Source organism: Erpetoichthys calabaricus, chromosome 7, assembly GCF_900747795.2.
Source record: "Erpetoichthys calabaricus chromosome 7, fErpCal1.3, whole genome shotgun sequence".
NCBI lineage: Eukaryota > Metazoa > Chordata > Cladistia > Polypteriformes > Polypteridae > Erpetoichthys > Erpetoichthys calabaricus.
This window is the reverse complement of record NC_041400.2, coordinates 112,135,227-112,149,541: the sequence shown is the minus strand read 5'-3', so window position 1 is coordinate 112,149,541 and position 14,315 is coordinate 112,135,227. Positions and strand designations below refer to the sequence as shown.

The 14,315-nt window shown below is 42.8% G+C and overlaps 1 protein-coding gene across 9 annotated transcripts in view; it reads left to right on the top strand.

The window, feature by feature from the left end:
• Positions 1–14,315, top strand: part of LOC114654142 (Dmx-like 1) — a 343,530-nt gene that overhangs the window by 72,119 nt on the left and 257,096 nt on the right. For all 9 annotated transcript variants that reach the window (XM_051929967.1, XM_051929968.1, XM_051929966.1 and 6 more), the window contains exon 6: positions 661–799. In XM_051929967.1, the coding sequence (XP_051785927.1) occupies positions 661–799 (139 nt within the window). The remainder of the gene's footprint in view (positions 1–660; positions 800–14,315) is intronic.

Below are 14,315 nucleotides of genomic sequence, written 5' to 3'. Positions count from 1 at the left end.
GTTTGAGTCCGGGTTATTCCTTTTTTGAGTAGTGAGCTGCTGTTATATAATAAAAACATACATTTTTTCAGTCTGTAACGCCCATTGTATATTTTTTGCTATCTGTAAAGATATCGCTGATGGGATATAAGCAGACACAAAAATGCTGGTGAATTATTTCTTCTTGGTATCTTGTTGTCACTTGAATTTTTTTATCAGTTTTATTCTGGAATAAAAGCACACTTTGGTTTTCTTCATGTACCCCAAATGTGTGTGTTAAGGTACTTTTTAAATCTAAATTGGCCCAGTGTGTGTGTTTGTGCAGGTGTGAAGTAATGTATAAATGTGCAGTGATAGACTGGAGCCATTTTTCTTCATGGGTTTGGTTGCTGCTTTCTGCCTAATGCTCTCCGGATATGATGTGGTCACTGAATTACTCAGTAAGAGAAACTAAATTAATGAGTACAGTTTATTGTTACTATTTTTTTTTATTTAAATGCAGATGTGTGCTTCTTAGGTCTAAGCCTGACTCTTATTTTCTGATTGTAATAGTATAACTGCAGAAAATATAACATCCATTAAAAATAAATTGCTGTAAACATAATTTGGCAGTTTCATTTTTTTGTTATACAGTTACTGTTATGACTATAGTATTTCATCTGTAATTTATTTGGTGTACAGGATCACGTCTTCTGACTGGTTCTACGTGTATACAACTCTGGTCCAATGTTAAACCAAAAGGAGGTTTTGAAGAAAAATCTGAAGAGGACATGAGCATAGGTTGTAGCCTTGGTGACTGGAAATGTATTTGGCATAGCAAGTAAGGCACTTATTTAATGTGTTTATCAACTGTCATTCTTAAAAGAATAATTTTAGGTTATTCAAAAATGTTTTTGTTAAAATGCTTATTTTCTTGTTTTTATATGCAGTCTCCTGTATAGTTTGTAAAAAAACTGCAATGTGGATATACTGTCAATATATAAATCTTGTGATCAGAGGAACAGTACAGCACAACTTTGCTTATTTCCTTCAGACATTTACATTTCTTGTTTGTTTTTTTTTTCTGTATTTCAATCCTAAATTCAGACCACTGTATTGATATGAGGGTCAGTTGAATGTGGTCACACTAAAAGCAAAGAGACAACCTAAAGATTTTACCGAATAAACACATTTCATGTAGGGTTCAAGGTATATAAATTTAAGTTTTCAGTAGAGAGAAATTAAGACAAATTCATGAACTAAATGGTAGTTACATTGCTGGTGTCAATTTGCATAAACCTCATATCAGAGAAGAAAAAACAAAATAGAGAAAACTGCAATTGCACTTAGTGCATACATATCAGAGGTGGTTTAAAGCAGCGGCAATAATACGCACTTATTAAGTCATTTTAATCTAAAGCATGTTGTTGAGTACACGAAAAATGTCACACTTCACAGTGTGTGTGACACTCTGAACGTGTGTACAAATACAACAATTCTATTGAACTGAGATGCCAGGACCTTTGTGTCACAGAAAACTTAACTTAGCACATGCATTAGGTCTCCTCTTGGCAGAAACGACTATTTAACATCTTTTTTTCATGCTACTTGCATTCTCTATTAATAGACTATATATTTTTTCAGTATGCAGTGACTGCATTTCATTCAGGAGCTTGTATGCCTTTTTCCTATATTCATTTATTACCTGTTTTGTGCATTTCATTGTGTGTCTTGTTATAAAATGTACAGTGGAACCTCGGTTTGCGAGCATAATTCGTTCCAGAAACGTGCTCGCAGTCCAAAGCACTCGTATATCAAAGTGAATTTCCCCATAAGAAATAATGGAAACTCAGATGATTTGTTCCACAACCCAAAACTATTCATATAAAAATGATTAATACAAAATATAAAGTAAAAATACATAAAACAAATTAACCTGCACTTTACCTTTGAAAAGAATCATGGCTGGTGTGAGTGAGTTTCTAAACTCTTGTGGGATTCCACCCAATGGGACGACACGTGGAAGAGCGTCCCAAAGCAATTGCAGTCTCCCAGTGCTGTAGCAGTTCGCTGTAAAAGCGAATCCGAAAAGATCGCGGACATGCTATAAGCGCCTGCCATCGATGGGTGATACAAGGAACATTGTAAATGCGCAGGGCCCTGCCTGACTGCTGTGTCTGTTTCAAGCTGAATAAAGCTGGTGTTGCTAAAGTACTGAGAATCAGCTTTGTGTTTTAGTGTTAAGACGGGGACTCGCACGTCACAGCACACACGCGCGCAGAAGCACACACATGCACACACAGTCACAATGCTAATGCTGTAGTAAACAGTATACGCTCGTACGGATGTTTACTATGAGTGAGGCACGCGACTCAGACAGAGAATAGGAGACGATTGCCCACAATCCCGTATCGAGAGAGAGAAGAACCATCAGCTCAGTTGTGAATACATGTCGCTCAGCAGACAAAGCGTATACATACTACTCGTACTGCAAGACCTCGCTCGTTTATCAAGTCAAAATTTATCAAAAATTCTTGCTCGTCTTGCAAAACACTCGTAAACCAAGTTACTCGCAAACCAAGGTTCCACTGTATTCACTTTAAAGGATGAAATATGACCTAAATTGCCTGTTATAGTTGAAAGTCTCTACATTTGCAGTTATGCCTGTGTTAAGAAATTACAGCCTTATGCATGGTGTAAAGATTAGTGTGTTCGTGTGTGTGCCAAAGTGTAGCAGAATGGATGCTGTTGAAAAATTGAGACTGAACACCACTGCAGTGAAGGTTCCTGAGGGTTTTGTTTAATGCCAGTGGATAGCACAGAACACTATAGGAAGCACTCTGACATTGGAGAATTAGGGTTTTGGTATTTATACCATATACAGTACAGGAATCTTATACTTTCTGTTAATATAACGACCAATCAATAAAAGGCAAGCTCACATCACTAAATGAGCTTAACTTATTTAGGAAAAATGCAGAAGTTCTCTAAGGTTCAAGTGCTCCTTGAGTTACAAGATAAAATTGTAACGGCCGACCCCTTTTACCCAGCCGGCAGCTACACCTCCAAGACCAGTGGCCTGGATAATTTACTGAGAAAGAATCTACTATCAAGCCGTACTTCTTACCATTTGAACTTTTCCCCACAATCGACGGTGAAAAATATAAGCACACAAACAGGATGTAAAATTAAACAGATTATGTGTATTAAATGAAATATAAAAATAGAAACATATAAATATTACAAATATCCCTCCACCCCAGCAATAACAAAACACCACCAAACATATATAAATATATACAACAAAAACCCTCCCTTGTCCCTGTAACAAATAAACACACAACACGAAAACGACAATGACTGATAAACTGAAAATGAATGAGTACGTGAGTCCGGTAATAAAGAAAATGTCCTGAAAGCGGATGACTGAATTAGTGATAGAGTTGTTTGATTCTCCCCGGAAAAAAAATGGAACAGCCTCACCGTGAATCCTCGTGTATGTGGTGGATGATTAAGTCCTACCCCGGGGTATCTCGTGGTGAGGTCCTTGAAATAAATCCGGCAGATGGAAAACAAACTGGATGGATAAGCGCAATATGGAAAACAGGTACAGGTTGCTCGTGGTCGTAATGTTGAAACAAAATCTCCTTCTCTCCTCTCTCTTTCCTTCTCCTCCTGATGGCTTATATAGTCCTGTGACGGCTGGGATTGATTGATTGAAAACAGGTGTTTTTCCAGGTTGGCGGCTGTGGTCTCCTTCCATCAAACGGGGACGGCATACACTGATGCACATAAACAGTAAACGGGACAATGAAACGAGACGCACGCAGTACTGACATTTAAACACTATGTGGCCCCGCTACATTCCCCCCCCCCCAACCTTGGACAAGGGAGGGCCGAAGTACGGCTTGAGATTGGCCACATGGATAGTGTCTATCTTGGAGTCAGTGCCGATACCCCTTTGAAACTGGAAATTAACGGGACCTGTTTGAGAAATGATTTTGGCCGGACCTAACCATTTAGGCGCTAGCTTGGCGGAGAACCTTTTGCTGGCATCCGAGAGATGGTGAGCTCTAATCCAGACCAAATCACCCGGCTGAAAGTGAGCTTCCTTACGCCGGGCATTATATAACTTGGCATGTCTGGATGTCGAACTCACCAACCTCTGTTGGATTCTCCGCCGTAATTCCTCAATTTTGAATAGGTTATTGTAACTGGTGGTTTCTGGATTAGGGGCTCTGGGAAGGAGTCGGTCAAGCGGGCCCTTTAGCTGTCTGCCCAGCGCAACCAAAGCAGGCGTCTCACCTGTGGCTTCGTGCACAGCGGTGTTCAGGGCAAACCGGAGCTCGGGGAGCCATTTATCCCAGTCCTGATGGCGTTCACCCACATAGGAGGCGATCATGTTCTTCAGGGTCCGGTTCACTCGCTCTGTCATGTTAGCCTGGGGATGGTAAGCTGTTGTCAGGTTTTTCTTCACTCCCCAGGCTGTATAAAGTTCATCTAAGAGAGAGCTCGTGAACTGCGGACCCCGGTCTGAGATGATGTTCTTCGGCACCCCCCAGTGGGTGAAGATTTCGTTCTGCAGGGTGGAGCAGATCTTATTAGTTTTTGCGTCTGTTAATGCAAACAGCTCCACCCACTTTGAAAAATAATCAATCACCACCATCAGGACGGTCTTCCTCGAGCTGGTAACAGGAAAAGGCCCCATCAGGTCGACTCCCAAAGTCTCCCCCGGTCCATCCGCGATTGTCGATTGCAGCAATCCTGCCGGTTTACCAGGTGGGTTTTTGAGCTGCTGGCAGGTGATGCACTTCTTCACGTGGTGGCAAACGTCTTTCCGGACAGACGGCCACCACGCAACCCCCAGGATCTTTAGTAAAGTCTTTGTCCTTCCAAGGTGACCACCTAAAGGACTGTCGTGATAGTAATTTAAAAAGTCGGGGATGAGCCCTTCCGAGACGACTAGTTGGTGTTGCAGACCCCCAAGGGAGGATGGAGTGGTCCTGTACAGAACCCCCTGGAGGTCCACGAAGTGTACCCGGTCGGTACGCTGCTGTTCCAGTCCCTCCCTGATGCTCTGGCAGAATGGACTGGTGGCTTGTGCTTGAGCCAGGTCTTCCAGGCTTCTTGGCAGAGGGAGAATCATTTTCTTTGCCTCTGCCAAACACACCATCCCCGGTGGCTCCGACACCCTGGACAGAGCATCAGGCACAATATTGCCACAGCCCTTCCGATAGGTCACCTTGAAAGTGAAGTTCTGGAGGCATAACACCCACCTGGTTAGACGGGAGGAGGTCTTCGGGTGATTAAATACCCAGGTCAGAGCGTGATGGTCGGTGTACACTTCAAATTCAACCCCCTCCAGATAGTGTCTCCATTTTTCCACAGCCCACACGACAGCCAAACACTCTTTTTCTGCTGTCGAATAATTGAGCTCGGCGCTGCGCAAGGTTCGAGAGGCGTAAGTGATGACGTGTTCAGCCTGGTGGATTTTCTGAGTGAGCACGGCGCCAAGCCCCAGGTTGCTGGCATCGGTTTGTGCCTGGAAAGTGAGCTGTGGATCTGGCTGGGCCAGAACGGGCGGCTCTTGAAGGTGGCTCTTTAGTTGCTCGACCACGTCCTGGCACTCTGTTGTCCACTCCCACGGGACATCTTTTTTTCTTAGTTTGTTCAAGGGAGCCGCTATATCAGCCATCCGGGGAATGAACTTGTGATACCACCCCACTAACCCAAGGAAACGTTGCAAAGATTTCAAATCCGTGGGCGTGGGGTAGTCTTGGATGGCTAAGGTCTTCTCGGGGTCTACAGCGACCCCCTCAGATGAAAGAATGTGCCCGAGGAAGCGTATGTGGGGTTGAATGAAGGTACACTTCTTCGTGTTCAGCGTAAGGTGCGCTTGATGTAATCGTTGGAAGATGGTGTCCAGGTCCTGGAGATGTTGTTTAATAGAAGGGGAGTAAATAATGACGTCATCGATGTATACAAAGCAGATCTTGCCTATCAACCCCCTCAGGACTTGCTCCATGAGCCGCTGGAAGGTGGCCCCAGCATTTTTAAGCCCAAAAGGCATGACTGTGAACTGGAACAAGCCTTCAGGGGTGATGACTGCCGTCTTCTTCTTACTCCCCTCGTCCATCAGCACCTGCCAATAGCCACTGCGGAGGTCTAGTGTGCTGAAAACTGCAGCTCCATGCAGTGACTCCAGAATCTCATGAACCAGGGGCATGGGATATGCGTCCAGGCTCGTCTTCCCGTTAACCCCCCTGTAGTCCACGCAGAAAAGATAGGTGTCATCCGTCTTCTTTACGAGGACCACAGGGGACGCCCAGGAGGAGGAAGATGGTTCGATTATTCCCTCGGCGAGCATTCGATCCAGGTGTTCTTTAATTATGCCCTTCTTTAGTGGAGAAACGCGGTAGGCTCGGTGCCTTATTGGAACTTCGTCCGAGGTGTGGATCACGTGGGTAACTCCACGGGCGACTCCTAATTTCTCAGTCCACACCTCGGCCCACTTCTTCAGCACCGGCCTTACCTCTTCGGGCTGTTCCTCCACAGGGGCTGCCGCCGAGGTGCTTGCGTCACTCCTCACTGCTGCGTAGAAGCCAATGAATTCCGAGCCCAGATCTTCTTTGGATTTATAAATGAAGTCGCATACCCCTTCCCCTGGCACCGTATACCCCCTGGGACTGAGATGGATGGTCATCCTCATGGTGGTTAAAGAGTCCAGCCCAAGGAGTAACGGGACGGACAGGTGCCGGTCATTCAGGACATACGTATCCATCTCCCAGGTGGTGGAAAGTACACTGTACCTCAAAGGGACTTTGCCCAGGGCTCTGTGTTCACTCCCATCTGCCAATACAAATCGGACAGACGGGGCAGATGTTAAGTTGTCTGTCGGTCGGCTAATCTTCTTCCACATGCTTGAGCGGATTAGGGTGTGATGGCTCCCTGTATCCACCACCGCATCTACCTGCCACCCCCGCAGCTTCACTGGGACGATCAGGAGGGACGCACTCGCTTGCATGATGGCGAGATCGGCTTCCGACCGGCAAGGTTTGGCTCACTGGGGTTTTAGGGGCTGGGTTTCTTGTGTACTGGCTTGTACTTTATTCCAGTACGTTTTTGAGTTTCCCCAGTCCCGTTCCACTTGCGAGCCCACCTTCACCAGGTCTTCCACCGACCCCACAACCCCCCTGAGACCCCTAGCTAACCGCGGGTTGCAGGCATTAAGAATGCGGCGGACCACCTCTTCTTCAGACATAGCCGGCCGCCACTTCAAACACAAAGCCCGATATTCATAGGCGAAGTCCCGGATGGATTGCGAAGGCAGTTGCACCATGGATCGCAGCTTGTCCTCCAGTTTGGATTCATAATCTTCCGGAAGAAAAGCCGCGAGGAAAGATCGACGAAAGGATCCCCAGTCTTTAATATTCTTCTTGGCCGTCAGCCACCAGCTCCGCACCAGCCCCGAGAGGGATGCCCCTATCACCCCCATAAGCTCTTCTGGGGTTAAAGGGTTAACAGCAAGATACGCCTCCCCTTCTTCCACAAAGTTGAGGACATCATCGATGTTATAAGGGGCCCCCAACTTGGGAAAGGAAAGGCGCACCCCAGGAACAGAGGGCCGATTGATGTATTCACCCCCCCCACGAGACCCGTACGGCGTTGAATGACGGGGTGACTGACGTAACGTCTGGAGACTCCTTCGGACCTCCCCCTGAAGAGTTTCTTGCCAGCGTTGATCCCGCCTCTGGAGGCACAACACGATTTCCCGCCCCAGGAGTTGAACTTGTTCATTGATATATTCTTTTACTTCCTCCTGGGAGCTGCTGATGCGAGCCCGCAAGGCATCTTCGCGCCCGAGCGCACTTTCAGCAACCTCGCGGACTTTCTCATCCAGCCGGGTTAGTTGTTGCGCCAGATCTTCCCACGGAGGCGAGACATCCTCCAGGCATTCCTCCTCAGGTCCATGGTGATCTTCGAGGTACAGCGACTGCAACGAATCCACCACCTCCTGCACCGCTGAACACGCTCTGACCATGACGTGCCGCGCCCCGGCTACTCCATCATCACACCGCGGCGAAGCAATGGTGTCGTCCTGCTCGGCACGCACTATAGACATATTAATAGGGAATTGTTCAAAGGCAGACAGCGATAGATATTTATTTAGATTCCTCAGAGAGGGCACCACTTTATGTAACGGCCGACCCCTTTTACCCAGCCGGCAGCTACACCTCCAAGACCAGTGGCCTGGATAATTTACTGAGAAAAAATCTACTATCAAGCTGTACTTCTTACCATTTGAACTTTTCCCCACAATCGACGGTGAAAAATATAAGCACACAAACAGGATGTAAAATTAAACAGATTATATGTATTAAATGAAATATAAAAATAGAAACATATAAATATCCCTCCACCCCAGCAATAACAAGACACCACCAAACATATATAAATATATACAACAAAAACCCTCCCTTGTCCCTGTAACAAATAAACACACAACACGAATAACGACAATGAATGATAAACTGTAAATGAATGAGTACTTGAGTCCGGTAAAAAAGAAAATTTCCTGAAAGCGGATGACTGAATTAGTGATAGAGTTGTTTGATTCTCCCCGGAAAAAAATGGAACAGCCTCACCGTGAATCCTCGTGTATGTGGTGGATGATTAAGTCCTACCCCGGGGTATCTCGTGGTGAGGTCCTTGAAATAAATCCGGCAGATGGAAAACAAACTGGATGGATAAGCGCAATATGGAAAACAGGTACAGGTTGCTCGTGGTCGTAATGTTGAAACAAAATCTCCTTCTCTCCTCTCTCCCTTCCTTCTCCTCCTGCTGGCTTAAATAATCCTGTGACGGCTGTGATTGAATGATTGTAAACAGGTGTTTTCCAGGTTGGCGGCTGTGGTCTCCTTCCATCATCCGTCCCCGTTTTTCGGGGACGGCATTAACTGATGCACATAAACAGTAAACGGGACAATGAAACGAGACGCACTCAGAACTGACATTTAAACACTATGTGGCCCCGCTACAAAATGTACAAAGCAGATAATTCTTCATATGCACACATGATGGTAAATGTAACCCTTTACAGATTAGAATACATTTATAGCTGAGTCTCATAAGATATTAAATTGTGTTTCTAGCTAACTCTTTTTATAGCATATAAATGACATAGAAATTATATCACTTTCAACAATAAATATTGCTTGCTATTGCATAATATAAGATAGAAAAACAAAATGTGTTTCTTTGTTTAACCCTTAAAATGAGGAAGCCCAATTAACTTAACTGTTAAAGAACAGTTATTGCTACATAAAACTTACATACTTAACTAATATTAAATACCATAAAACTATAAGCTATAAAAAGAAACCATAAAAACCCCAGAGCAGAATTTCCTAAAATAAAATAAATAAGTTTTTCAACAGTTTATACAAAATCAAAGAAAGAAATTAACAAATTAACGAGGTACACAAAATGATGCCTTCAAAAGGCAACCCAAAAGTGAAAACTATCCAACTTTGTAATTCAAACCAATATGAAAAGTCCAAACAGTAATCAATACCAAAAAAAAATATAAGCTGAAAACACTTGTAGAAGCCAATGCATCAGCTCTCACAGAAGAGATTTCTGACCTTTAAATAGGCCAATACAGGTAACCAAACTATGCTGAAGCTTTAGGAGGTTCTGCCTCTTGGGCTGTACATAAAAAAGGCAGGAAAAATAGTTTATACTGACATAATAAAAAGATGAAGATAAAATTCCTGAATATTTGGAAAACCAAAAAACAATTAACTAAAATCAGTTATACACAAGAAAAAGAAATTAACATAATACATTTAACAAATATACACAAAAAACAGCAAAATAAATAAACTCCCATGGCTTATCTGTGTAACAGAAGTCGGTGCATGTTGAATACAGAAAAATAAGTCAAGTTCAGCAATGTTGATCAAAACAAACCTTAAGTGGTCCTCCAAAGTCTGAAAACATTTTGAACCCTTTAAAAGTAATATATTTATTTCTGTTTACAAGACTTCTTGATGAAAGTAAAACATTAGAACCATCTGATGAGAAACAAACAAACTATCCCAACTGTGTAAGGCGTAACTTAATAAAAAAAAATGGTTTGTGGTAGAGCCAGTCAGTGACCTGATAGTTGGTTTTTTTTTTTTTTTTTTTTTTTTATTTCTTGCTAGCTTGGAGCAATATGATGAATGCAGCTTCAGTGCAGGAAGGCAGACAGTTGCGAGACTGGATCTGCCTCTCCATCACCGCTGCCTATATGAAGAGTGTATCATTCTGTGTCATTCTGTGCCAGGAAGCCTGTGTTACCTCTAAGGCGACTGGCTGAATGGCTGTGCACTTTTCTTCACAGTGCTGTGCAGCACTTTTGAACTGCCATGCATCTGTTGTCATGCCTCTCACTCCCATAGCAGTTTGAAAGTGCCACGCAGCTGTACTCCCAAAAGTTTACCAGAACCCCCCCCCCCCCCCAAAAAAAATCATTGTCCATGTGGGGCTATTTCATGGGAGCCCTCCTGCTCCATTGTTCATTTATTTGTGCTTGGCAATTGACTTATCTTCGTGGGGGACAGGTACTTCCCCCCCAAAGTGTGTGTAGTGTTTTTTGCCACTTATAATTCTAAGGAGGACTGAAGAAAAAAATTGGTCGTAAACTGAAAGTACCAGCTCATCTGTTGTTCACATCCACTCATCAGTTGAAAAAAAAAGAAATTAAAAGGAACATTAATAATAATAATAGTAATTCTTTACATCTATGTAACACTTTTGTCACTATTCAGTGCCCTTTTTGCATAGTGGGGAGCCACTTCAACCACGACTTATGTGTAGCACCCACCTGGATGGTGCAATGGCAGCCATTTGTTTGTGCCAGTACACTCACCACACATTAGCTATTAGCTGGTGAAAGTGTAAGAGAGAGCCAGTTAGAAACAGGGGATGATTAAGGGGCCAGAATGACTAGGCCTGGTGGTCAATTTAGCCAGGACATCAGGATACACCCTACTCTTTACGAAGGATGCCCAGGGATCTTTTATGACTACAGAGAGTCAGGACCTTGCTTTTACGTCTCATCCGAAGGACAATGCAGTTTTACAGCACAATGTGTCAATCAGTGCAGTGGAGCTTTGAGATGCTTATTCAGACCACAGAATAAGTACCCCGTATTAGCCTTGCAAACACCTGGCTGGGCCCAAACATGCTGCTGCAAATACATGACAAACAAAGGCATACAATCTTTGTGGCCTGTAGCAGTTGATTTAGGCAATTTCTAGAACATCATTACCCTATTTTCCTGTACATGGCCACAACTCTTTTGGCCATAAATTGGTGAATAACTGTATATGGTTTTGAGCTTCCATTAAATAATATGCTTTAGGTATTTAATAGAAAACATTCAAATGTTGAGCGGTATACAGGCATCAAGTTATTGCCATGTTCTGTTCCTGCAGAAAGTTTTAAACCAATTTTGTGTGCAAGTTAGAACTTTCATTGAAAATGATTTATTAGTTACTTTACAGAAAAATGTTTGGAACTCATTAACCCATTAAACTTCACTCCATTGTTTGTGACCCACCAGTGATACTGAGCAATAATGCAAATTTTTAAAAAAAATCTGAATAAAAATCATGTTCTTATTAGTATAATTAAAGTGTTATGTCATTAAAATCCCATATTGCATACCCCAGTGATATGTTCCAGTGTTATTCTTCCTTTTGTCAAAGATGGCAGAATTGCCGTATCACAGTAACTCCGTCGCCCCCTTGACTTAACATCTGCCCTTCATATCAGGCCATGGGTCTTTAATAATAGAAATGTATACTATGCATAATATTTGAAAATCGTAAAATAAGAGAAAAAGAGTCCTGTTTTTTCTACTGCTTCAAAACAGTAAAACTAGATGTTACTTGTAGATATTATATAACCATTTTTTCTGGATGTCCCTGGTACATTCTCTTGACACTTTTATTGTGTTTGGAAACTTATTTAACACCTATGGAAATAAAGTTCAAATCAAATTTTTAGGTGAACAGTGTTACTAAATGTTACTGCTGCAACATACAGTACTGTGCAAAAGTTTTAGGCAGGTATGAAAAAATGCTGTAAAGTAAGAATGCTTTCACAAATTATAAATTCTAATTGTTTATTTTTATCATTTTACAAAATGCAAAGTGAGCTAACAGAACAAAAATCTACATTCAATCAATATCAGGCTTTTGTTGAATCTAATTTTTTATGCTAGAGCTGCTGAACTTTGGTAATTTTGGGAAAACGCAGCTACACTAACCTTTGCCTTCAAATCAGCATCAATTCTTATAAGTACACTTGCACAAAGTAAGGGATTTTGTAGGGTTATAGTCAGGTGTATGATTAACCCATTATACCAAACAGGTGCTAATAATCATCATTTTCATATGTAGCCTGAAACACCGTCATTAACCAAAACAGAAACAGCTGTGTAGAAGGCTTAAAACTGGGTTAGGAACAGCCAGACTTTACTACCAAGGTGAGGTTGCGGAAGACAGTTTCATGTCACAGGTCATACACTCAGCACAGCAACAAGACCCAAGGTATTTATACTACATCAGCAGGGTCCCTCTCATGCGAGGATTTCAAAGCAGTCTTCAGTTTCAAGATGTACTGTTTAAGCTCTTTTGTGGCAAATGAGATGCTTCATGCTTACTTCCCTTCGAAATCGGAAGATATTCATCAGAGTCATCAACTCAGAACTGGCAGAAACCTGTGGAACCCAGGTACACCCATCTACTGTCTGGAGAAGTCTAGTCAGTAGAGGTCTTTGTAGAAGAATTGCTGCTAAAAAGCCATACCTCAGACGTGGAAAGAAGGCCAAGTGACTCAACTATGCACGAAAACACAAGAACTGGGGTGTAGAAAAATGGCAGCAGCTGCTCTGGACGGGTGAATCAAAATTTGAAATATTTGGCTGTAGCATGAGGCAGTTTGTTCACCAAAGGCTTGGAGATTGGTACAATAATGAGGGTCCGCAGACAACAATGACGCATAGTGGAGGTTCTTTGCAAGTTTGAGGCTGCATTTCTGCAAATGGAGTTGGGGATTTTTTCAGGATTAATGATGTCCTCACTGCTGAGAAATACAAGCAGATACCATCAGGGAGGGGTCTGATTGGCCCCAAATTTATTCTGTAACAGGACAACGATCCCACACATACAGCCAATGTCATTAAGAACTATCTTCAGCATAAAGAAGGACAAGGAGTCCTGGAAGTGATGGTATGGCCCGCAAAGAGCCCTGATCTCAATATCATCAAGTGTGCCTGGGATTACATGAAGAGACAAAAGGATTCAAGACAGCCTACATCTACAGAAGATTTGTGGTTAGCTCTCCAAGATGTTTGGAACAACCTACCTGCCGAGTTCCTTTAAAAACTGTGTGCAAGTGTACCTAGAAGAATTGAGCTGTTTTGAAGGCAAAGGGTCACACCAAATATCGATTTAATTTAGATTTCTTTTATGTTCATTCACTTTGAATTGTTAATTGATAAAAATAAGCTATTAACACATTTATTTGTGTAAACATTCTTAGTTTACAGCATTTTTTCACAACTGCCTAAAACTTCCATCCATCCATTCATTTTCCAACCCGCTGAATCCGAACACAGGGTCACGGGGGTCTGCTGGAGCCAATCACAGCCAACACAGGGCACAAGGCAGGAACCAATCCCAGGCAGGGTGCCAACCCACCGCAGGCCTAAAACTTTCACACAGTAATTCTACAGGTTTCTGGTCTTGTCTGTTGTGAGAGATGAACATTGTGCAGCTAGCAGTGGTGTTATTTTGCTTTTTTTTATTATCTATCTGAGATATCCTGTATTTAGTCAACCCGGGAGGATTTAATTACATGTATATTAAAAGCATGAACAAGAGACCAAGGGGTCAGAAAGAGAAGGAAAAGGAAGGTAAAGCTACTTCAAAGTCTAAGCCAGCCTCAAATTCATGTTATGGCCTGCTGTATACTGAGCTGGAAGAGACAGACAAAGGAATGGATCAGCCAGGACCTCACGTGACAGCATCTGCTCCAGCTGACAGAGAATGTGGAAGCAAAACTGTGAGTGAGGTGGGCAGCGAAAATTCGCTGATCTCAGACAAGATATTGGAACCAAATGTGGCCTCAACTACCAATCCCCTACTACTCCTTGCAAGTCAACAGAATCAACTTTAAAAGAATACATAACATCACTTTTAGAGCACAGAGAAGATTGAAACAAGATATCCGATTTGAAGATGATGATTACTGTAATTGGGGTGGGGTGAAGGGGGAGTTTGAATAAATTATATGAATGAGTA